The sequence below is a fragment of the Panthera uncia genome, chromosome B4, assembly GCF_023721935.1.
Source record: "Panthera uncia isolate 11264 chromosome B4, Puncia_PCG_1.0, whole genome shotgun sequence".
Lineage (NCBI taxonomy): Eukaryota > Metazoa > Chordata > Mammalia > Carnivora > Felidae > Panthera > Panthera uncia.
This window is the reverse complement of record NC_064809.1, coordinates 135,692,281-135,717,607: the sequence shown is the minus strand read 5'-3', so window position 1 is coordinate 135,717,607 and position 25,327 is coordinate 135,692,281. Positions and strand designations below refer to the sequence as shown.

General features: G+C 60.1%; 1 protein-coding gene across 2 annotated transcripts in view; it reads right to left on the bottom strand.

Moving 5' to 3' along the window:
* Nucleotides 1–14,591: 14,591 nt before the first annotated feature.
* TBC1D22A (TBC1 domain family member 22A) overlaps nucleotides 14,592–25,327 on the bottom strand; it is a 297,147-nt gene continuing 286,411 nt past the window's right edge. For both annotated transcript variants that reach the window (XM_049626541.1, XM_049626542.1), the window contains one exon: nucleotides 14,592–15,126. In XM_049626541.1, the coding sequence (XP_049482498.1) occupies nucleotides 14,998–15,126 (129 nt within the window). In that variant the 3' untranslated portion in view covers nucleotides 14,592–14,997. The remainder of the gene's footprint in view (nucleotides 15,127–25,327) is intronic.

Sequence of the window (25,327 nt, the reverse complement as noted above, 5' to 3'; positions counted from 1 at the left end):
ACTTCTCCTCCCTGGACTTGCCTTGTCTCTGAAGCCAGGGGGTCTGACCACGTGGGCAGCAGGTGTGGAGAGAGACCACCCGCTTGGTGTTCAGCCCAAGTCCCGAAATCTGGGCCCAGCTCTGCAGCCTCGGGACGGTCACGGCGCCTCTGCGAGCACAGGTCCTCCTCTGGGGTGACTCTTGGTGGATCGGCTGGAGCACCCCGTCCCAGCTGGGACTGTTTCTCCAGAAGCTGTCTCTAGAGTCACGGCTGTCTGACCAGGGTGAACAGTCTGTGCGTCTAGAGCCCCGGAGGTCAGCCACAGCCAGTGGAGCGCGGACCAGAGCCTCCTGCTCCCGGCGCGGGGGGCCGCGGGGAGGGCCAGGCCGGCCACAGGTGCCAAGGGGGACGATGGAGGCTTCCTGGAGGAGCCCGGACGGGAAGCCCAGCGGGGCACACGTCTCCCTCGCCAACCCCGAGGTCAGTTTTCCCTAACTAGTTCGTCTTGTCCAAATAATCGCCACAACGCCAAAGACCACCCCTAAGGCCCCTTGCAGCTCGAGCATTCCAAAGGTCTGGGCGGCGTAGACCCTGCGGGGGCGCCTGATGCGGGGTGCTGCTCTGTGTCTCCTGACCCAATCACAGCCCACCGGCCCTCTCCACAGGGGAGGTCCCGGAACCAAATCGCGCTCCTACCACGGGAACCAGGTGCTGTCCCCGCCGGGCCCCGAGGGGTGGGCTCCCAACGCCTACCTGCCTGGAAAGCGTCGCCAAGGTCCCGACCGCCAGGCCGTAACACTGACCCCGCCCCACCTGACAGAGTTCCTCCCAAGGCGTCCCCACCTCAGGTCACGGCAAGGGCAGCCCCTCCCCTCAGAAGGCAGACCCTCTGAACTTGCCAGGTTTGCGCGGGTCACTGCGGGATCAACCCCTGAGCACCGTGCTCGAGACCCCCAAGGGCTGGTCCCAACCTAGTTTCCAGCCTTTCCTGCTGTTCCTCCGACCCACATCCACACTGTCCCCCGTGCTTGGCTCAGTCGTTCCCTCCCTCACCCATGCTTGCGCTCTCTCTTCCCAGAATGCCCTCGTCCATCCAACAAACTCCTACTCATCCCTCAAGGCCCAGCTGAAATGTCCCATTCTCTGAAGATGTCCCTGACGCTCCCAGGTCGGATGAGCCCCCGGGGCACCTGTGCCTGGCCCTATTGGCATCATTCGCACTCGGGGCCGCGAGCCAGCCAGAGCAGAGCCGTGACGCATGCCTGTGGCCTCCTCAGGCCCTAGGTCAGGGCTGGGCACAGGGCGTGCACGAGGGAGGCCAGAGGGAGCTTTGCCCCCCGGACCCGCACTCCCAGCTGCATCCAACTCACTGACCCCTTCAGTCGGTGGCAGCGACCCTGCCCACTGCCCTCCTGCAGGGCTGGGGGCGGCTGGGGTCGCAAGGGTGAGGAGGAGAGGGCGCCGCGACCTTGCAGGGCAATTACTACCCCTGGAAGCTTGAACGCGCGTCTTCCTCAGACGGCCACATCAGTCATCACAAGACTGCGCTTTCCGCTGACGAGTGAGTCTTCCTATAAAAGTCCAATGACACCATCAAGGACATTTATTCTTTCGTTTGGCACCCTCACTGCTGCTGATACTTTATCACAGCTCCCGCGACATGGAGCGCTGAATCATTAATTTCCCAAAGCGAGGAGCACAGTTTCCTGGCCCTGCCCCCGAGGCCCTGGTGACACGCAGGGCAGAGGCTGTGGCCTGGGCATGGAATCAGCGAGCAGGGGTGTGGACGCGGCCCGGCAGGGGCCACTCGGTGCTGGCCAGGTCCCGGCACTCACCCCACCCCTGCCCTGGGTGTGGATGCGTGATGCTGGATGCGTGACCTTGAATGAGGCACCCACCCACCCGACAGCCCTCCCGACCTCGTTCACGTCAGGGACAGTGAAGGCTGTTACGGGGACGGGGTGAGGAAGCAACCCGTTGTGAGCTCAGGTGAGCTGCCGGACCTCCCGTGCCTCGGTTTCCTCATCTATAAAGGGGGTGCCGTGCAGAGCAGGGGACGTGGTGCCACAGGGGCTGTGCTGCTGCTCTCCCACACCGCCCGGGTCCCCGCAAGGATGAGGAAGGGAGGGGACCCCTGCAGGGCGAACAGACAGGACGGACCAGCACACAGGGGACGGGCGGGTGGGGCTGACGGGGTGGTTCAGGCGGCCAGAGGGTTTCGAAAGGCCCAGAGAGGGTGAAGCCCAGGGGAGACCCCGTGGGGGGACGCCCCGCCTGCAGCTGGGGGGCCTCGCCACCTCCCTCTCCTCCTCTGTTGTCCAGTTCCTGCATGGCGTGGACGTGCTCGTCGTGGGAAAACGCCTGTGGACGCGGAGACACGGACCAGACCCGGAGTCGGGAGCATCCCGGCCCGCAGGCCCCCGGGGACACAGGCCTCTGGGCCACAGGGCAGGCCCGCCCCCGGCCTCCCGCCCCCCGCCCCCCGGCCCCCCGCCCCCCGCCCCCCGCCCCCCGGCCTCCCCCCCCCCGCCCCCCCCCCCCCTCAAAAATTCATGACTGCTCTTCCTCATTCCTGCCACTTAGCAACGCCGTTTCGAACATCTAGACTTACAGGTGTGACTTTTGAGTCGGATCATGTTCCCCTTTCTTGGACGGCAGAAGCCCAGAGGCATTCCCAACCAAACCTCTGAAACTGGAGTAAAGCAGCAAATGGCCTTCACGGACAACGGGTGTGAGCGAGGGAAGCCGGGGGAGGGGGGGGGGGTGCCCATCACCCCCTCGCCGGCCACGCCTACCAGGCCCATGTCCACACCCACACCCGCCACACCCACCACACCCATACCCATGCCGACCACATCCTCGCCTGCCACGCCTACCAAGCCCACGTCCACACCCATGCCTGCCACGCCCACCACACCCACCACATCTTTGCCCACGCTCCCCACAACCCCACGGCCCCCATGCCCACTCCCGCCACATCCACACCCACGCCCGTGCCGTCCACACCCACGCCTGCCACAACCACCAGGCCCATGCCCCCCCACCCACCACGTCCCTGCTCACACCCACTATACCCACACCCAGCACGTCCACACTCACACCCACTGCACCCAAGTCCTCGTCCGCCATACCCACACCCACTATACCCACACCCACACCCATGCCCATGCCGACCACGCCCACGCCTGCCACACCCACCAGGCCCATGCCCCCCCACACCCACTATATCCACACCCAGCACGTCCACACTCACACTCACTGCACCCAAGTCCTCATCCGCCACACCCACACCCACCATACCCACGTCCACACCCTCGCCCGCCACGTCCACAGCCCCACCCACCACACCCCCCATTCTGGACCCAGCCCTCTCAAGACGTCCCTCCCTCCCTCCACACTCTCCGAGGGTCCCCTCAGGGATGACCAGAGAACGCCTCCATTCTCTGGCTCCAACCAGGCAACCCCCAGGCGACCCGTGGCCCGTGGCCTGCAGGAAAGCCTGACCACTCGGTCCGGGACGGTGGACAAAGGGTCTCCTGTGCGGGATGAAGGCGTGCACCTGCGCGTTTCCTTCAGCTCACTCCCAGCTCCTCCCTAGGAGGCTGCCCTGGCCTGGGGGTGGCCAAGGCCGAGGCTGGTCCCTGCCAGGACGAGGGGATGGAGGCTGCCAGCCCTTTCCTGTCACCTCCGGCAAGTGTGAGGGCCAGGGCTGGGCGGGGCACCGCAGGACAGGTCATGGCTGTCCAGGTCCACGACGGAGCCACCACGTGAAGGCCTTTACAGTGGGCGGTGGCCGAGACTGGCGGGGACTGCCCAGCTAGAGAAGGACACTCCGGGCAGAGGGGAGGAGAACAGGGGTGCCGGTGACCGGGGTCAGGTGGGAGAGTGTGGAGACAGCAGGGCTGACACCTGGCGGGCAGCTGCTCCAAAGTGGGCGGAGCCAGGCCAGAGTCAGTGTCCCCACGAGCCTGGCCCAGAGCCCCTGATGGTCCAGGACTGCAGGTCACCCCAGGGGCCCAGCCTCCAACCCCAGAGCTCAAGCCCCACTGTGGCCACCACGCTGCGGCCACTCCAGTGGCAGGGGCTGAGATCCACCAGAACTGCACACACACACACACACACACACACATGCACACACGTGCACGTGCACACACACGCACTGTCTCTCCCTCCCTCCGTCTCCTGCTTCTCTGCAGAGATCACAGGTCATCACCGGGCTCACAAAATTAAATGTCTAAAAGAGGCTGGGAACTCATCTTGGTTTCTATGGCGACATGAGAATAACTCACATTTCCCAGTCAAACTGAGAGAGAATACACTTTTCCTCACGTTGTGGTGGCCAATTATTTTTAATAGCCAGGTCAGGGAGGCTGTCCCCGGGTCCTGTCCCCCTATTAGCTTCCCCAGGCAGCAGCCTTATGAGGACGATGGCCGCTGAGAGTTTATTAAGACACTACAGCCTGGGGTGGGAGCAGGGACTTGTCACCCAGGAGGCCAGGGTCAGCCTGCATCCTGCACGCTCTCCCTCAACTCCACTGGGCTGACCGAGGGCCCACAGGGGAGCCGCAGGCTCCTGGCTCCCCCAGGCCTGACACCACTGATGTCACTTACTGGGATGTCCCCGAATGTCTCTTCTGCTCTGTGCCCCTCAGGATCTTGACCCCTAGAGTGAATTCCTAACACCTGCCCGTGAGGCCATCAGTGTCTCCACAGACCACAGTGCCCGGACACAGTAGGCGCCCCATAACTGCTTACTGAGTAGAAGGACCAGCCACTGAACCCTGACAGCCAGGCCGGCCTTATCATGCCTCTTGCTGGGTGAAACCCTTCTTCCAGGGTCACCATGTGGTGGACTTGGGGTCCAGGCCAGTCCAGGACCCACTGGAGCCTTAAAAACGAGCAAGGACTAGTCGGAGGCCCAGCAGGAGGCGACCCTGAGCTCATAAAAGGTGATCATGGAGGTCACGGTCTGGGCTCTGGAGAACACAAATGGGGTGGGGGAGAAGGGGGCACCCGAGCGAGGGTGTCAGGGCACGATGGTGCACGGCCCAAGAACCACACGATGCCCTTCCAAGCCGGCTTCTATGCTTTTCCAGGCTGACCCCAGCTGCCCTCCACAGTGGCTGCCTCCAGCTCACGTCCTGAGTCAGAGACAGATGGACGTGTGTCGTCGGGTCCCATGGCTGCTGGGACGGCCACGATTCTCCCAGACATGCTCCCACGTGGACTTGGCAGTGGCCCCGAGGGCGTGGCTGCCCCGTGCCCCGCAGAGCGAGACAGGCCCTCCGCTCCCCGGCCTGCTCACCCTCTGGACCCGACCTGACGCCCTTTCTCGGATGTGCCGTAGGTGTGCACCTCCCCTTCCAGACGCCACTGCATTTCCAACAGAACTGGGACTCTGTGGAAACTTCTCTTCTCCGCTCAGCCGGCCCCCTCCCTTCATGTCACTCGCTTCCCTCCCCCTCGCCAGGCCCAGCTCCCTGCCTTCCCGAGCCTGCGGACGTGCACCCCCCTGACCTCTGGGCTGGCGGCAGCTCTGGGTATGTCTCCACCCCCACCCAAGGAGGCTCCGTATCTTCTTAACGGTCACCCGTTTTGTTTTCTACCCCCAGTTTGGGTCACTGAGCAATCCATTCACCAGAACAATCTGAAACTGATGTCCGTCCCTCCACATTCTCTTCCACGGGCTCTGAGTCCAGTTCAGAATCACAGGAGCAGGAGCATCGGGCAGAACTAAAAGCTGATTATCCCCAAAGCACAGAAGGGGGTCTGTGTGCTGTGAACTCTCAGTCTGCAGACCTTCTAGGAAGAGTGCATACATCTACAAAGGCAGCGGTCGAACAGCCCCCTGTATGGCTGCCCCCAGCCTGCTGGGTGTGGGCCAAGGTCAAGGTGCAGCCAGCAGCGGCTCCCCAGGCCCACACTCCACTTTCGGCAGACCCCGGGTGAAAACCCCCCAGTGAAAATCCCCAGTGAAAACCCCCCAGCCAGCCTTTCTGGTGCATAAGGACCCAGGACCCCTGCCCAGGCCACAGAAGTTAAGAGACAATAATGCAGCTTCGTGGTCCAGTGTAGGGCCCAGCAGGCTGTCGTTGGCTCTAAGTCTAAAGTTCTTTCTTGTCCAGCAAGAGAGCGGATGTCCGCTCGAGAGATGTCCGCCATTCGAGAGAAGGCGAATGTCCGGGAGAAGACAAGAGCCCCAATTAAGGGTCCTTGCTCCATTTTTATTAGGATCAGAAGGCTCACAAACGTGGTGACGGACGTGCGCAAAGAGAAAATGAAACTGTGAATGTTAACTCATGGAAGCGAGGGAAAGGGGGTTTAGGGGCCTAGGGGTTTGGGTTAATGCAAAACAAAATCCTGGCACTGGGAGGATGGGAAGACAGGAGGCGCCGTGTCTGTTTATCTTAGCCAGCCTAGGGGACGAGACAGACAGAGCACGTAACCTCAGGGCTAACAAGGCACCTTTGTTTTGTTAATCGGCTCTGCTCTGGGCAGCTTCACCCACAGTGCAGCGGTCTACAGTCCTAAGCATCTGCTTACCTAATTTGGTCCACCCTTCCTGTGAAAGCAGCTTTCTGCTATGGTACTATAGTCTGGGCTGGAGGCCTTTGTGAAGGGACAGGTCTGTGACCCCACCCCAACCCCCGGTCCAAGTTTTCAGTGAGCATTCATCTACTTAGGGTTTTATTTCCTTCTTGAGTCAGGTTTTGTATTTTTCTAGAAAATTGCCCATTTCATCCAGGTTTTCAAATTCTCAAGTATAAAGCTCGTCGTAGGATGCGCTTAGGATTTAAAATAATTAACAGACCATATTTTTACTGCAGTTTTTAAGTGGAAGTTAAGAGACTTCCCATATATCCCGCCCCCACCATGCACAGCGTCCGTCAACATCCCCCACCAGGCGGGGCACTCGACACCCTCCGTGAACCCACACTGATAGGTCATCAGCACCATCATCCCTAGTTCCCACCGGTGCCCGGTCTGTGGGTTCGGACAAGTGCAGGACCTGGCTCCATCATCACAGCACCATACACAGGCGTCTCCCCGCCCTGCAGACCCGCCGTATTCTGCCTGCTCATCCCTCCCTTGACCCCTGGCAACCACTGCTCTTTTTAGTGTCCCCACAGTTTTGCCTTTTCCAGAATGTCTTATAGACGCAATCACACAACACGCGGCCTTTTCAGACTGGCCTCTTTCACTTTATAACATCTAAGCTTCCTCCTCAAAGTGTCTTCTCATGGCTTCACAATTCATTCTCTTTGGCGCCAAATAACATTCCACTGTCTGCACGGACCACTGTGTGAATCCACTCACCTACTGAAGGACATCTCGGCTGCTTCCAGGTTTTGGCGATTATGAATCAACATTCATCTGTAGCTTTCTGTGTGGACATAATTTTACACCTCTGGGTGTCTACCAAGGACAGCGGCTGCTGGGTCATACAGGCGGGGTAGGTTTGGTTTCCGAAGACACCGCTGAGCTGTCCACGGTGCTGAACCATCCTGCGTTCCCAGCAGCCGTGGATGAGCATTCCCATTGCTCCGTGTGGCGGAGTCTTGTTTGAATTTGCATTTCCCAAGGACATACCATGTTGAGCCTCTTTTAAGGTACTTATTTGCCATCTGTGTATTTTCTTTGGTGAGGTGTCTGCTAAGGTCTGTAGCCCATGCTTTCATCAGGCTATTCATTCTATTGCTGAGCTGTTTTTTTTTTTTTTAATGTTTATTTATTTTTGAGACAGAGAGAGACAGAGCATGAGCAGGGGAGGGTCAGAGAGAGAGGGAGACACAGAATCTGAAACGGGCTCCAGGCTCTGAGCTGTCAGCACAGAGCCCGACGCAGGGCTTGAACTCACGAACCGCGAGATCATGACCTGAGCCGAAGTCGGCCGCTTAACCGACTGAGCCACCCAGGCGCCCCTCTATTGTTGAGTTTTAAGGGTTCTTGTATATTTTGGATAACTGTCGTGTAGCCAAAGATTTTTGCAATGATTTTCTGCCTGTATGTGGCTTGTCTTCTCATTCTTTTTTTCATGTTTTTTTAAAAATTTTGTTTTATTTATTTTTGAGAGAAAGAGAGAGAGAGAGAGACAGCACGAGCAGGGGAGGGGCAGAGAGAGAGAGGGAGACACAGCATCTGAAGACAGGCTCCAGGCTCCGAGCTGTCAGCACAGACCCCAATGCGGGGTTCGAACCCACTAACTGTGAGATCATGACCTAAGCTGAAATCGGATGCTTAACCGACTGAGCCACCCAGGCGCCCATCTTCTCATTCTCTTGATGCTTATTTTTAAAGTCTCTTCAGCTGTAGTTGCCTTTTTTCTTCTAATATGGATTTTATCCTTTAGAAATGTGTCTCTTCTTCATTCAACAAACATTTATTCAACCTTTACAATGTGCAAGTGCTATTTCTGAAAGCAGGAGATGCGCCAACTACAAAGCAGACCAAGACCCCACCCTGGTGCAGCTGTGTTCCTCTGTTCTTTCCATTTGTTACTCATTTCCATTATTTGTGCTGTTTTCTCTTCCAGCAACTTCTGCTTCTGTATCATGCTAATCTTCATGGTTTTTCTTTTTTTGCACTTTTGCTCCCATATTCTATTTCCAGCTTAAATTGAATGTGGAGCTAAATTCTTTTAAGTATCTATTGTCTTCTAAGAATATATTTTTAAGGCTATAAATTTTCCTCTAATTACCGTGTTAGCTGCATCCCCCAAGTCCGCTACTTTAGTTTCTTACTGTCGTTTTGTAATTTCCAGTATGATTCCACTTATACTTTAGGAGGTTATTTATATGTAGATGGGAGTTTTGGCATTTAACTTTTCTCTCATTGGTTTTGATTTTAACATTATTGCACTCTGGACAGAACTTATGGGCCTGTATACTATTGAGGCTTTGGGTTCTTAAAATTTCCTTTGTGACAGGTCAAACGTTTGTAAGTGTTTCTCATGTGCTAGAAGTAAATGCACATTGTTTGTGGAAAGCAAAATTCTATTAGATCAAAAAATGATTTTTCTTTAAATCTCTCCTTTTTAAACTTTCCCCTGCTCAGTCCACATTTTCTGCAAGAGGTGCGTTAGCACATCCCATGCACCGTGGAAAGGCCGATCTTTGTCCACAGTTGTGTCGCTCTTTGCTTTCAGATGGGGCTACATTTTTTTATTTACACAGACCAGAGACTGGCATGCTCTGTGATCGTAGGACATACGTGCCCCTTTGTCCTGTGAATGCTCTTCAAATACGTTTTAGGAGAACACAGATATTCTCAGCCATGCTTTCTTTTGGTTAATATTTCTCACACTAATTTTTTTCATCCTTTTATTTCAAACTTTGTGCCTAGGTGTATCTCTTGTAAACAGTATGTTACTGGATTTTATGGGGTTTTAAAAAGTATGATGCGAATCTCTTTGCACAGGTGAGTTTAAGTTACCATGACCCCTTGCTTATGTGGACTTACACGGCCCATGCTATTTACCACATTGTCCCTTTGCTTTTTCCAGATCCTCTTTCCCAGCTTCTCTGGACTTGATCAGTTTTGTTCATTTGCTTTCTTTTCCCCTCTCCTGGAAGTTATACACTCTATTTCTACCCTTAAATTAAAAAAAAATTTTTAAGGTTTATTTATTTTTGAGAGACAGAGACAGAGCATCAATGGAGGAGGGGCAGAGAGAGAGGGAGACACAGAATCCAAAGCAGGCTCCAGGCTCCGAGCTGTCAGCACAGGGGCTGACGCGGGGTTCAAACTCATGAACCACGAGATCATGACCTGAGCCGAAGGCGGACCCTTAACCAACTGAACCACCCAGGCACACCCCTTCTACCCTTAAATTTTAAATAGTTTCTTAAACTTGCATTTTCTAAGACATTCCCGAGTAACCCGGCTGAGCAGGTCCGCAGCCGCCTGCCGCAGGTCCCTGAAGATGGGGGGGGGGGGGCCGTGGGTTCTCTGCCAACTCACCCATTCCCCGCCCATGATGGGAGAATCCCATCACAAGGTTCCCCTGCTATCCGAAAGTGGACCATTCCTAAAATCTTCCCTAAGCCAAAGTGGCATAAAGGAAAGAGACAATTAACATTAACTTATATGAAAAGATGTCTCAGTATTCCCAGACCCAAAAAAATCACCTCTTAGGCTTTTCTGACGCCTTAGGGCAAGCACATCTTGCTAACGGGTGCACAAAGTAGCTTGAGATTAGGGACTGATGCCGACAGACATGGTTCAGAGCTGTGGCAGCCGGATGCTGAGACGCTGAGTGTGGTGGTGGGGAAGGAGCCGGGCGACATCATTCTCGCTGCATCTGAAACAGCCCGTTGTGGAACCAACGCTGAATGCCATTTTCCCCTTTTGCCTTTTTTCATAAAAGCGACAGTCCTCTCTGGATGTCTTCTGGTTAGAGAAAACAGGTACCAATGTGGGTTTTTCGTAAAAGTGACGTGGGGTAATGCAAACTTTTGAAAAGCAGGGGACACCTCTACCAGAAATCCATGCTGGAAAAGCACTCAGAAACATAGATGTTCATCGCAGCATCATTGGCAACGGGAGAAAACTGGAAGCCGCTTGATGTACAGTAAGGGAATAAATGAATTATGTTAATCCATGCAACACAATATTATGCAGTCATTAAAATCATGTCTGACGAATTTAAATGATAGGAGAAAGCACTTAGGATATTAGCGCTGCGAGGTGTCCTCTGGAGGGCTCTTTCTTTCTTTCGGCAGGAAGGAAACAGACGCTGCCCAGCGCCGGGGGACGTGAGGGAGGCTGGGGTCGAGGGGAGTGATACGACGCACCCCCTCCCCAAGAACGGCTAAGGCCATCCCAAGTGTGGGTGAGGACGTGGGGCAACGAGGACCTCCGTGCCCTGCGGTGGAAATGTAAACTGGAAAACCACTTTGGCAAAGAGTCTGCCATCATCTACGAGAGTGGCTGAAATACACCACCCGGCCCTGCAATCCTACTTCCTGACGAGCACCCGGCAGGACGCTGTGCCAAGGGACACGCGCGCGGTGTTCACAGCAGCAGGATTTGTAACAGCCCCAAACTGGAAACAACCCAAATCTGTTGTGGCCCATTCATACAAGGGGAAAGCGACAGAAAGGAACAAACCACAGCTACCCCAGACGCGGCGTCCACAAGCAGAAAGCGGGGAAAGGCGAGTCGCTCACCAAGAGGGATCCTGTGCAACTCCTTCAGACAACAGAGCCGGGGGTGGCGTGAACGCTGGGAAGAGGGGCCCCCCGGGAGGTGCGGGGTGCGGGCCAGGGGCTCTCCTTGACCACAGCTGTGGAGCCCGGTGCCTGCTTGGGGATCACTCACGGGGCACTAGATTTGTGAGGTGCCCCCTTCTGCGAGCATTACGCTTCGGTCTAAAAGTAGAAGCGACAACGAAAGCCACTGAGAAAAACATAAAGACAGAGAGAGCAGACTGGTCTTCCATGGTCGCGAAACAAGCTGCCACCAGCTCGGCCCAGGGCCGCCCTGCAACTGCTGACGGAGCCCCGCGTCTCGTGCCCGCTCCCCCCACTCGACTGTTACTGACGGGCGCGTCTTACTGACCTCTTGTGCCCCTCCTCCTGGAGAACTGCCCGCTTTCTGTGCTGTGCGCATTCTTATTTCCAGAGTTACTTCCGAGAACCCTGTACGTATTCAGGAACGTAAGCGTCTCACGTGTCTGCTCAGCTTGCTATCACTGATCCTCGCCTGGGCGCTGGCCGTCCTCACGGCTGCTCCGCGCTGCATCGGCCTGGGTTGTGTGGTCACTGGCGTCACGCTAGGAAAGCCGTTGGCCACTCCCTGTTATAAAAATATCTATTTGTTTTGTGGGCACTTTAGGGAATTTTAATTTGTATGTTTAAACCCATCTGTCTGGAACGCATTTGGATATGTATGTTTTTTTCCCTAGATGCACAATCAGCTTCCAATTGGCAAGGGGACGGGCTGGGAGTTAGATCCTTTGCGTGTGGTCACACGGCGGCTGCTGAATCAGGGGCTACTGGACGAGGGAGTCAGGCCTGGAGGACGAGCGGGGCAGACCCCTGGGCAGCCATGACCCACGGTGCCAACAAGCAGCAGGCGGGGGGGGGGGGGGGGGGAAGAAGAGAAGCTCCACTGGGGTGGGGCAGGACGGGGGAGGCTGCGGGAGGGCCCCCACTGCCTGACACGGAGCAGTGGTGGCCCATGTCCTGAGTAAGCTTCACAGGACGGTGGCTCTGATTGCACACCCACCGGTCGTGCCCCAGCGGGAAATGTCCAGCTCAAGGCAGACGGCGCCCGGAGGCCCAGGCACGTCAGAGACGGGACCGGCCTGTTCACACACAGAGGGGGCTCCTCCCACCTCAGAGCCAGGTTCGGCACTGGCACAGAAGCCCTGCCCACCGGCTCGTCCTTTGGGGCGCACAGGCCTCCACCCCGACCTTTCCCTGCCTCCCGGGACCTCACCCCTCCCTGGCGCGTCTGACCTTGCTGGGACCCGGCTGCCCCAGGAGCTCGTCTCTGGCACTTTCCACGTGGCAGCAGTGACGACAGGCAGGGCCTCCCCAGGTGGCCTGGCAGGGGGAAGCTCACGGGACGGGGGTCAGGGGCATACCTCAGGACCCCGGGGCTCGAGCCACCTGTGGGGGCTGAGACCCCGAAGTGGGCCCGAAGAGCCAGGCCACGAACGCCAACAAATTGTGACTACGAACAGCAGTGGTGGCCAGCTCTGAGCTGTGACCCGCACCGGAGCCTTCCACCTTCCAACCGGGGAGGGCCGCTGCGTCTCCCTCCCGCGAGCATACTGACAAGGTCTGGGCGTCAGCCCCAGCTCAGCGCGGCGCTCGGCCACAGGGGGAGGGTGAGCGTTGTCACCTGGCAGGGTCTCCTGCCCCCGACCCAGGGACGGCACCTGACCCCACCCCACCAGTGGACGGCATAAAATGGCATAGAGCAGAGCACTGCCTGGAGAGTCCCCACCACGGAGGGAGGTGCGGACGTGGGGTGCCGAGGGGCACAGGGCACCGTAACAGCAGCTGAGAAGCTGGGGCTCACGGGGCCAAGAGGGTGGGAGCCAGGAAGCAGGGATGGCTACATCCCGGGTCCCGGAAGGCACTCGACTGCTGTGGCAGGGTGGGGAGGCCCCTCCTGTCCCAGGCCGGCCTGGAGGTGACCCCCAGCGGTGCAGGGCTGGGGTTTGGGGCCCAACCCGAGTACGACTGACCCCTGCTCTGTCTTGAAACTCTATCTCCCTGAGAAGTCCCGCCGGGATTCGACAAGACTGTGGGTGCCACGCCCGGGTCAGGTCTGGCACACATGCCCCACCCTCAGCTGTCCCTGGGCTCCCCTGCTCTCCTAGGAGAGTCCTTGAATCAGGCAGAGGCTGGGGGTTCACTGCATCTTTATTCCCATTTGAACACATCGTATTCCAGACAGAACACCCTTTAATCGTTCCAAATCGACCTACTCAGACTCACAGGCACTCACGCATCAACAAGCCTGCGTTCAACTTCAGGGTCAGACACACACGCGCAGGAAAATCCAGGCGGAACCTCATTTAAAGTCGCAGATCCTCCTGTTTGAAGAACAAACGGCCTCGAGAGGCAGATGTTTGGGGGGCCCAACACCTTGGCCGCACGGAGCACTCTGAGCTAAGACAGCGGTTCCTGGGGGCCGGGTGGGGGAGGGGCTGCCTGCACACGGCCATGGGCGGCTCTTCCTGGAACCGGGTGCCCCGGCTGAGAAGGGGTGTAGGCCGGAGGGCCGCTGGGTGCCGGAGAGGAGCCCCCGACCCCAGGGGCTGGGGCTCTGAGGCGACCCCTCTGCTGACCTGGGAGCACCTCCCATTCACAAAGCATTTTGTGCTGATTTCCACACCACATGTAATGACCCAGGAATGTTTTTAATGAGAAAAAGGACACACATGTCACACGTGTGTATGTACTCAAGTCCCATTTGCAGCCTCCCCGCAGCGTCCTCACGCTGAGCTGTGCAAACACGGGGCACTGGCCTGGCTGTTCCAGGACCAGAAGCAGGTGCCAAGGACAAGGGTCTGTCCCGGCTCAGGGGTCGGAGTTGTCCCCAGAGCCTCGGAGCGTCCACGTCCCTGCCAGCCACACGCCTGCACAGGCAGGGGCGGGTGGAAGTGTGCCTGGACCCCGCAGAGCCCCAGGCAGGCCAGTCCAGAACCTTCGCACTTGGGCTCTCTGCTTGGTGACCAACGAACGGCGGGAACAAGCATGTCTGTAACCCGCCGGAGACATGGGAGGTGCGGCCAGGCTGAGGCGAGTGGTACGAGCTCCGATTATTGAGGCCGAACCCTGCCCATCCTGCGGGCCCAGCGCAGGGCACGGGGTCCCCGGCCTCAGCCTGTGTGGCTCGTCCCTGGGGCCACAGGGCCCTGAGCCCCTCACCTCCCGGGGGAACAGCACAGGGGCTCCTGAGGGCTGAGCGCTCCTTTTGAAGAGGACGGGATGCAAAACAGGGCCTTTACTCCGCTCCTCCCCCCTGCTCCCGAGCCAGAGCCTCACCAAGAGAGAAGGGACAGCCACAGCGAAAGTGATGGCAGTTACAGGAACAAGGCCAACGCCCAGAAGCCCTGTGGGGACGGAGACTTCACAGGTTAGGGCGGTTCACTTCTTATTTTGTCTATATTTTATTCTCTTTCACTCAACAGAATAGAATTTTTGCATTTCAAAGCAGGTATGAGATGGCCACCACCTCCTTCTGCCCCTGGCACCAGACAGCAGGCCTCTCCCAGAGGGTCTGGCTCTCGGGCTGCCGCGTCCTGGGGGCTCCAGGAGGTGGTCATTTGGCAAGGACGCTCCGGGGACAGGGAGGGAGATGCCCGCCCACCTCTGGCCCCCTGAGCGGCCAGGACCCTCCCCTGGCTCTCTTTGGTATCTCAGGCAACAGAGGCGCCCCCGGCCAGGCCCCGGCCCTCCCCTGCGCCCGGGCCTGGCCAGCCCCCTGGAGGGCAGGCCGCTCCAACAAGGCGTCTCCTTGGCCACCGGCCCGCAGCCACGGCTGTGCTGGCCCTGGCTCACTTCTTGTAGTGATTGGGGGCGTCCGCGAAAGCAAACTTCAGGCGGTAGGCCTCCGCCAGCAGCAGGCTGATGTCTTCATCGCCCCAGTGGGCCGTGGGCAGGTTCTGAAGGAAAAGCAGCAGCTCCTGGGGGAAGACAGACAAGCCCGGGTCAGAGGAGGTGACCAGTAGCGGGGCGGGGGCTCCCCTCGGTGGGGACTGGCCAGCAGTGGGGATGAGCCAGAGGGGGCTCACAGCTTCCTAGACGCCGTGAATCGCGTCCCCTCCCCTCTGTACCCTGAAAGGCCCCAAGCCCCGTGGCCAGGAGGAAGCCCCTCATATGCCCCCCCCATCCCTATTTGGCGATGCTGCTGGGACGCGGAGGGCAGTGCTACCCACGCCTCACAGCTGTGACCTCTCTGAATGGACCCCTCGCGCTCCACGGTGCGGGTGCTGGTCTGGGTGGCTGGGGGTGGGGGTGCTGGCTGCAGGTGGGCCACCCCAGCCCAAGACCCTGCAGAATCCAGAAGTAGGGTCCCCTACCCCCTGGCCTGGGTGGACTTCGGGCCCAGATTTCTGTGCCTCCGGTGACATTCCTTCAGCAGGGACACTAGGGCCATCATGGACAGGTGTGTGCCCCTGCTGGGTGGGCGGGGGGGACACACCACGGAGCCCCTGTCACTGTCTTCACTTGATACTCTGTTTCCAGGAAAGACCAGGCTGCAGACCCTCGGCTGCCCCCAGCCCACCCCCATAGGACACAGGAACTATCTCAAGAGCCCACGGTTTGGAAACCAGAGTCAGAGATACGGAGGAAGGTGCTGGACAGGAAAAACACGGCCCAGGGCCTCAGCGATGCACGCAGCCCTCCCTGCACACTGATCAGCTCCTCTGACGGACCACAGTCCTCGGCCAGAGCAACCAGCGACACCACCAAGGGCGGGGTGAGTCTTGGGGGGCACAGGCCCCAGCACCCAGGGGGGGTTTAGCAGGACTGGGGAGGGCTGTGTGGCCAGGATGGCTTCCCGGGTTGGGGGGGTCTCCAGGGAGGAGGAATGGGGGCCTGGGTCATGGGGTCAGGGCAAGGCCGGAGGCCAGACTCCCTCTCAGGGGGCAGGCTGGCACCATGCAGATACCTGCCGGCTCTGGTCCCTCCCACCCGCCCAGCCCATCAGACCAGACCCGAGTGAGCCCAAAAGGGTGGCTGGGGTTCCAAGGGGCTGGTGCCACTCCTCCAAAGTCCCAGCAGGGAACAGGGCACAGGGAGGGCCCCAGACTGGGGCTGCCCCTCCCTGCCTGCCAAAGGGGAGACTCACACAGGCCCTACCCACCGAGCCTCCTGTCCCCGCAAGGCTGCGACCAGAGGGCGGGAGGCATGAGGAGGGGCTGGGAGAGAGAGAGAGAGAGAGAGAGAGAGAGAGAGAGAGAGACAGAGGCAGAGGCAGGTGCTCCATTCACATCCTGGCCCAGCCCTGGGTGGACCCTCCTCTCCGAGCCCCACCCCTTCATCTGTAGGCCAGAGCTGGGAGCGCTCAGGCCTCGGGCTCCGCAGCACGTCTGGACTCACACCCGCCACTGCCCGCCTCGGGGGCGTGGGGGGCCTCAGGCTCCTCATCCGCAGAGTGGGGTCTCAGCTCCCGCCAGGGGCCGGGCGCAGAGCCACGCGGCGCCTCGTGTCTGCTGTGCCGTGCAGGGCGCTCCCCCGCCCGCGAGCCGCCCCCAGGACCCCCCTGCGCTGGCGCCTCTCCGCTGCCACTTTACCCCTTCCTCAACCCCATTTCCTGTTGCATTTGGGATACTTTGTGGGGGCCTTGAAATTGAATTCACGGAGCAAATTTCAGTGGCAGAATGTCCCCAGGGACACATCAACATCAATCTGCTGTCTTTCACCATTAGGTGCAACTTACACGGACGCCAATCCAATTCTGAGCAGGTCGTAAATAAATACCTTTGGTTTTATTTTTAATCCACTTCGCTTCATATTATCATGACCTCGCTACTTGCGAGGTGAGAAGCAATACCCTCCCATTACGGTAACTCACCAACCCCGCTGCACACTCAATTTCAGAATCTAATTTAGTCCCCCAGGTTCACTGGATGGAGGGAGAATAGAAAAGCCCAGCGCCTCGCAGCCTGCAATGCTAAAGAAGGAAAAATCTATCCGGGTGACCTTTACGGGAGGCAAAGAACACAGCCACACGCGTCCTTAAATACAGATTTCTTCTTTAAAAAGGCCTGTCTTATTTATGCGTCGGGCAGAGATGGCTCCGATCCGGGAGGCACGGACGGTTATTGGCCATGAGCTGTTTTGCATTACCCGCATCATTCAGGTAAAGGGCCATCGCTCGTGAAGCTGTCGGCAGGGGTCCGGCCCTCCCTGGGGGGGGGGGGGGGGTCTGCCTTTGAAGCAACGGTGGACAGGAAGGGCTGCGTCCCACAAACCGCAGAAAGACGAAACGGAGCTCCATCAACAGCACCCTGCCCTGTGAGCAGACATGACAAGTGACGAGCAGAGGAAGATTGGCTCACGACGCTGCCGTCCTAAGAAATCAGACGAGTCGGGTCCCTGTAAGTCTCTCCCCGGTGCTCCGCGAGATGCCGCTTGTCAACACAGCCGCAGCAAGAGTGCGCCCCGGGGCACCTGCCGTTCACTGTTAGCCCGTTACCACGTGCTCCGTGGGCACCTGACCTGTGCTGTCCGCAGGGAGGGCCCCGCCCGCACACCTGGAGGTCTGCGCTTCTGAGCCCTGTCCACACCTCAGAATCAGCCGGGGAGCTCCGGAACCCCACTAACTCCCAGGTCGAGCCATGGGACAGCCAGCCCGGAATCCCAGGGGTGGGCCTGGACATAACGGCCCGCCTCTCGGGATGATGAGCGGCTTGGCCCGCACTCCGGACACCCTGACGTTCCGTCGTGAGCCTGTGGATGGCAGCCAGACTTCCCTGTCACAGGCCATCCCCCGCGGAGGCCACCAGTGCCCCCCTCCCAGGTACCGGCGGGCCAGGTGCACACAGCCCCGGCACAGGCAGGGGTGTTGTTGCAAGCCCCCGGGGAAGCGGGTCAGAAGCCCCGAGCTGGCCGTTCCCAGCAGCTCACCACCACAAACAGCACGGCACAGGACACCTTCCACCTGGAAATGGGTGGGTTCCAAGAGGAACCTGCTAATGTGAGACAGCAAACGTTTTCACTTCAGGTGCTTCTCACCAACAGGGCTTTATTTTTCCAGCCTGATGAATCACACCGCCATTTGCAAACCAGGATTACGTGTGTGTCCCGGGAAGGACGCAACGGTGACACGCCAGCACACCTGGGCTCCAGGAGAGTGGGCCGGGGCCCCTCCCAAGCCCCCAGAGCTCCCTGTTTGGCTGGCCCCTTGCGGAGGCTCCCCGGGGCGTGGGCTGAAGTGGCAGGGCGAGGGGGCGGCAGGCTACGGCTCAGCCGTCAGAGGACCTGGGTCCAAGCCCCGCTCTGCTGCCATCATGACCTCACGGCCCTCTGCCACGGGGTGACCGGCCTCCTCTGTGACGTCTAAGTGCAGGCATCCCTGTACCCCTGAAACAAAACGTCCGGGCCGAGGTGGCGCTCGGTGTCAGTGCTTGGCGGCCCAGTGAGCCTGCCCGCCAACGGGGCTCAGATCCCAGTCCTGCCTCGGTTGGTCACACGACCCTGGGCGAGCCTCCCGACTCTGTACCTCAACCCTCGTGTGTCAACGGGGACAAGAACGTCCCTCCCTCCCTGGGTCGTGAACGCGTGCAGAGTGCCCGTGACAGTGTCCGTAGGTACAAAGCACAAACTAAGTGTCTCCCGCGGCTGCGAGGACCCACCACTACGGGGTGGTTCCTAGGATTCAGTCCCTGTTAGCACTCGGTCGTCATCGCCACAGTCACCGCTCGTGGTCAAAGTAAGAGTGGTCGTGGCGGGAGCAGCAGTTTTGATAAATAAGTGATCATCCGTGGGAAACACAGATAGTTTAGCAGGTGAGTTTAACAAGAAGTGCAATTCTCGCTGGATGGTCCGCCCAGAGGGGCAGCGCAGGCACGCAGCAGGTTCGGGGGACAAATGTCCGAGGGAGGAAATGCATCCCAGGTGCTGACCCGCAGCCGTGGACCCGGGGAGGCCCTGAGCCTGCGCGGTGGCACCGAGGCTGGTCATCCTGAGGCCGCCAGCGAACAGGAGAGGACACCGCTTCTCGGCCTCTTTGGTCCAGATTTTGAAGTTCTAACGTCAGATACAAAATGAGTTATATTTACCTTAAAATCTTCCCAAGGAGCGACCGAGCATAAGCTGTTAGGTGCACCAGACACAGGGGCCGAGCCATCGCTCTGCTCTGTGCCTGGATCACACCTGGACGGGGCTCTCTCTGCAAGCCCCTTGGCCTCCCCCTGCAGCTGACAGATCCGGGGCTGCTCGGAGGGACGCTGCCCGGTCGCTTGGCCACAGGGCTCTAGGCTCCAGGCCCCAAGAACACACCCCTTGGCCAGTGAAGGTGTCTGGCCCTCCCTGGGCGACAGGAAGTTGGGTCTGTCTGCGGAAGAGAGCAAGGGGTGTGGCCAGCACCCGGTGGAGGCGTAAGCAGGTGTCTCCCGCTGGAATGGCAAGTCAGGAGCCACCGGGCGAGAAAGGACAGGAAAGGACCCAGGAAGGGCAGACGCTCCTGACCTCATCCGTCCGTCCGTCCGTCCCTTTGCTCGTGACTGCGCACCGAGAGTGGCCTGTGTGCCCAGCACAACGCAGCAGAAGCCAGCAGCTCTGCCCCCAGGGGCCCAGACTGAAGGGGCACCTGAGCCAGCATGTGCAGAGGTGGGGACCGGGCGACACACAGGTACGTGACTACGAAATGCATGACGTTCGGTCCTGCGCAGTCATGACCGGCCCTCCTGTCCGCCAGCCACTGCTGAGCCCCCATGGGTGTGTGTCACGGAGAGCGCACCCCAGACTTCTAGGAAGAGGGCCTCCCGTCAGCCCGGCCACCACAGAGCCCCTCAGGTACCCATCACAGAGAGCAAATTCCGGGCTTCTAGTAGGAAGTCTGCACGAAATCTGTTGATTATAGGTTGAAAGATGGTTATTTCCGATTTCTGGGTCAAATAAAACATCAGCTAATTTCACCTGGTTTTCTCCACTTCTGTGGGGCCACCAGAAAATTTAAGATTTCCCTCATGGCAGGGATGACGCTCCACGGGACGGCCCTGCTCTGAGGAACACGAAGAACACCACTTTCCAGCTGTGCCTGCTGCCCCCCACCCCCCACCCGTGGCGAGCAGCCTGGCCTGCAGATGGCGTGGACCAGCGCCTTTCTCCGTGGGACCCCCTGGCAGAGAGAACACACCGGAAGGCCCCCGCAGACAGCGGGAAGGGCGGAACACATCGGCGCCTGCTCCTGTGTGTGGCACAGAGCACACAGAGGTCAGCTTAAAAGCTGTTCGAGTCAGGGGTTCACAAACTGCCAACTCGCAGAGATGAATAAATTAATCACGACGGGGCTAAAAGGGCCCGTTTGCCGACCCTTATTATCTCTCCCCTTAACTGGGAAGGAAGAAACAGGAGTCCCTCGCTGACACACGAGTCAGGTAGCAGGGCTAATTGGTTTAACTCCCTTTTCCATCCACATTTCGACGTTCGATTTGTGCGGCTTGGCTAGAAAACCTCACGGCGTGGGCACTCCGGCCATCTGCAAGGAAGGCCCTGGTGTCACCCGGGGGGGCCTGGGGGCGCAGGGCAGCAGCATGGGGCTGCTGGCGGGTGGACCTTGGGCACCTCCCAGCCAGTCTTCTGGGGGAGGAGACCAAGGCACAGGCAGGCCGGACGCCTGGAGCCAGGCCCTGGGTGGCTTGGAACCCATAGTGCAAGGCGAGGCCACAGCCCAGGCGGCCGGCAACCCCGGGAGTTGAGCCCCTCATCTAGGAGGTGGGGACTGTGACCGGGACCGCCTCCAGGCTCGAGGGCCTGCGTGTCAGAGCTGAGCCGGCTGCAGAACAGGTGCTCCAGGAAGGCGTCGGCCGCGTCACCGTCATCCTGTCCACACCCGAGGTCCCGGGCACTACTCACGGCCCCTCGGAGGACACAGGAGCAGTCCCTCGCAGGGCTGTGCTGAGAATGGAGTCAGCACACCCGGGTGGCACGATGCCTGGCACGCGGGAGCCCGTTGCCATGCTGTCACCGCTGCCACCACCAGGCCACCACGGCCACGCCCACTCACAGCTGAAGGCGGATCAGTACCCGTGTCCCCCGGGCGCTGACGTGCGCCCTCTGTGAGCACAGGGCCGGTCGGGCCACTGCAGCCGGCCTCCCGCCCGCCCTGCTCCCGGGCAGCGCCTCGGACCACACACTGCAGGGGTCGGGGGTCATGGTCCCCCGAAGCCATGGCCCCTGACAGCCGGCAGAGGGACAGGTCATTTGTATTCCTGCCCGTGCAGGAGCTGCTAGGGTCTGATCCATATTCAACATAAAATCTCTGTTCTTGGTAAGTACACGTGTAAAACAGCACATAAAAAAGCGGCCCGGATTAAATTATACCAGAAGGGGTTGAGGCGTCTGCCGCAGTGCCGGCGGCATGGGGAGAATGCTAACGGACGCCGGGAGCTCCGGGCTGGGCCTCACTGGGCACCCCCGGGGGCGGGCACGCAGGGCGAGCACGGGAGCCGGGACCCGTTGGGCCATCTTCCCTGGAACGGCGTGGCTCCTCTCCCGCCGCGGTCCTCTCGCGTCTGCTCCTGGCGGCCCACCTGGGGGCCAGGATCGCTTCCCACGGGGACAGCGCCTGCCCTGCTCCAAGTGTCCCCACGGGTCTGTGGGAGCAGGCGTGGCAGTGGCTGGCGTGGACTGGACTGCTATTCAGCCTGTCATGGCCACCCGGGGCCGTCGTGTGCATCCGCGGTCGGTCAACCACAAAGCTGCCCTCTGTGCGTTGCTCACTTTGTGCCAAGCACCGTGCTGCACGGCGACCGTGACGACCAACCCTGGGGGCACCCACCCCCATGTCTACAAGGATCCCGGGGGACCCCCACCCCCAATGCCAGGGGAGACTGAGGCTGCAGAAAGCAGAGTCAAGCAGGCTGGGCGTGGGGGCTGCCCACCCCAGACCTGACACCTGACCACCACACGGCACTCGCTGCCTGCAGGGCTGGGTGCTCGGAGGCACCGCCCCGTCCTGTGTCCCCACTCTCCTCCCAAACCTAGAAGGGCATCTCACCGGAGCCCTGCAGCCCCGGGCTGGCGGTCAGACAGCGGAGGCGAAGATGGTGGGTGGGGTGACGCTGGGGGAGCCAGAAAGTCCCTCAAGGAGGCGGGGGGCCAGACCTGGTAAACCACGTCTCTGTCCCGCCCCCCGATCCTCGGTGTCTGGGCACCGGCCACGGCTGCGGGAGGGGCCTTCCCTTCTTTGTCTTAGCTCTTCTCTCTCCATCCCACGTGGTGCCCTTTACGTCAACAGATGAAAGAACACAGGACACGACCTGACGTGTGGTCGACACGCAAGTCACCGCTCGGGAGGGCCAGTCCTCTGGCCAAGCTCCCGCCCGTGCGGGAGGACCCGCCAAGTCCTCTCCTGCGTCCCCACCAGCGACTGACCCAGCCCAAGAAGGGAGCCCCCCTGCCCTCTCCAGGGTGGTGGCTACGCTGTGATGTCCTCACGGTCACGTCCTCACCTCACCTCCAGGACGGAGAAGTGGCTGGGTAGCACCCACTTGCCCGACGTGGCCCCCCGGCGCCCGGCTACCCCTGGGGCCGCTTCCACCCCCACCCCCTGACCTACGACAGCTGATTTCTTTGACAATCCAGTTATTAGTTTGACAATCCTGTCAAGTTCTGGACCAAACCAGGGCTAAAAATAGAAGCTGGTGACAGCCGGCTGGGACGGACGGCCAGCTGCCAGGCTGGCCAACCCGCTGGTGACAGCCTTCCACGAGGTGCGGAATCGAAGGTGACATCGTCGTAGAGCGATCTGAGGCCCCGATGGCTCAGGGAGGCACGCTGTCCTTATAGTTAATTTGACATTTCTTTTCCAAAAAAGGAATTCTAAACAGAATTTGGGTCCTGAAAACACGAGCTTGGCGCGAGTGCCCCAATCCGGGCAGCCTTTCCGCTTCATGTGTCCACACTCACCAAGGGGCGTCCTGTCCGCACACAGGGAGTACCCGAAGTCCTGGCGTGGCAATCAGAGTCGCCTCCTCCCGTGGGCACCTTTCTGCCTTGAGGGACGTGGGGCCAGGCGGCTAGTCACAGACAGGGCACGGCAAGATGTCATTGCGGAGGCGTCCTCGCGGAGGGCCCACTAGGGAAGGACGCGCACGTCCAGGAGGAGGCCTGCTCACCACCTCCAGTGGTCCCCCAGTGTCGGTCCTCCCTGATCCTCCCCTCTTCCTGAAGCCCCCCCCCCCTCCCCCGCCCCGCCAGCATCCCCGTGCCTGAAGCCCCCTCCTACTGCCTGGCCACCTTCCAGTGTCCTCGGTAACCCTCCTCAGTGCCAGGCCCTCTCTGCCCCTGCAGCCCTCCCCAGGGGATGTCCCCCAGGGCCAAGGTCACCCCCCATCTCTGCCCCCACCATGACCACGCCCTGAACTCACACGTCTGATGGCTGCACACCTGCACGCCCTGGCGTCTACTTGGCGTCTAAAAGGGTCTCAAACTGGGCATGGCTCCCCTGCCCTGGCCCTGCCCCCCGCCAGCCCTCCCCACCCCCCTGCGCTCAACTGGGACCAACACAAAGGGGCCCACGCTACCCTCCTCAGCCCCGGGTGGCGGCTGAGACACCGAGGCTTCCTCTCCGCCAGGGAGAAGGGCCGTCAGGCGGGGCCGCGGCTGCAGCCCGGGCACGAGCACATTCCACGGCAACACATCCCACCTCCAACGGCTGCGTCTAAACAGGTGGTGACACTGATGTGCACAGCTGACTTCGGACTCGCTGGCAAAGTGGCATTTTCCTTGTGCTGGACGCCGTAAATCTGTTTCAGGTGTGTGTCTCACACCGACTTGCCCGCCGCCGGGGAGGCCGGGAGGACAGACGCACGGTGTGGCTCAGCTCCGCCAAGGCCAGCGTTTGCACCCGCGCCTACCGGGAGCCGCCGGCCTGGCTCAGGCCGGGGGGCCGTGGGGGGTGCGCCCAGAGCCACAAGAGCGGAGGGCGGGGCACATGTCGGGAAGCGCCTCAGGGCACCTGGAGCCGGTGCAGAGTGACGGCACCCTGAGGTGGCAGGTCTGCGTCGCGGGCTCCCGGTGAAGGAAGCCGCCATTTTCTCCCTGACCGCGCTGCTCCAGAAGCTGCTCCCGGGCCCTCGGAGGCTGTGGGGAGTGACTGACCCCCACGGTGTGAGCCCCGCAAGCCCACCCAGGGTCCGCCCTTGGGGACCACACGCCACGGGACCCTGGGCCCCATCCCCCGCAGCACGAAACTGGGGAGAACAAGGTCATCCGCCTCACCGGGCACAGCAGGGTCCGATACGAGAGGACGCGAGAAGGGGCTCTGTGGTGACCGTGTAACCCCTGGCACGTGCCGCGTGTCCACCACTCTCCACGAGGGGGTCTCCTGTGTCCTGGTCCCATGTGGACGCAGGGACCGTGCAGAGGGCATGCAGCACCCTAAGCTGGTTGGGGGGTGAGACCCAAGGGGGAAGGGCCCACTCAGGAGAGGGAGCCAAGGAGGCTGCGAGGCTGGTGGAGGCTGGGGCACCGGCCCGGGGACCTGGAGGTCACTGGAGGTCCCTCACGCGTGCCCAGTGGTCAGCACGGGGCTGGCTGCGTGCCTGCTGAATACGCACGGTGCCCACAGTGGGCAGGCCAAGAGGCGAAGGACTAGCCATGGAGGCACCAATAACGCAGGTGCAGACGGGCCAAGGCACAGGGAGCCCCGGCAGACCCCCCGCAACTGAGCTGGACGGAGAAGGCTCCGGGGCCCGCTGGACACACCGGGCGAGGCCCAGGGGTCAGAGTGCAGGGTGAATCCTGGGCCACGGCGATCGACTTCAAAAAATACTTTCAGACCACTTTTGGATTCACAGCAAAACTGAGCAGAAAGTACAGAGACTCCCCACCTACCCCCCGGCCCCCCGACAGCCTCCCCCGTTATCAGGATCTCCCACCAGATGCTGCGCCTGTCGTAACCGACGGCCCCACAGCCACACATCACGGCCACCCAGAGTCCGAGTCCCACACGAGGGTTCGCGCTGGGTGTTGTACGTCCCATGGGTTTGGACGAACAAACAGTGACACCGCTGTAATGTCACACAGAGAAGTCTCGCTGCCCTGAACATCCTCTGCGCTCCCCGTTCACCCTTCCCTCCTCCAAACCCGTCGACCACTGGTTCTTTCACTGTCTCCACGGTCGTGTCTTCTCCGGAATGTGACGTGGAG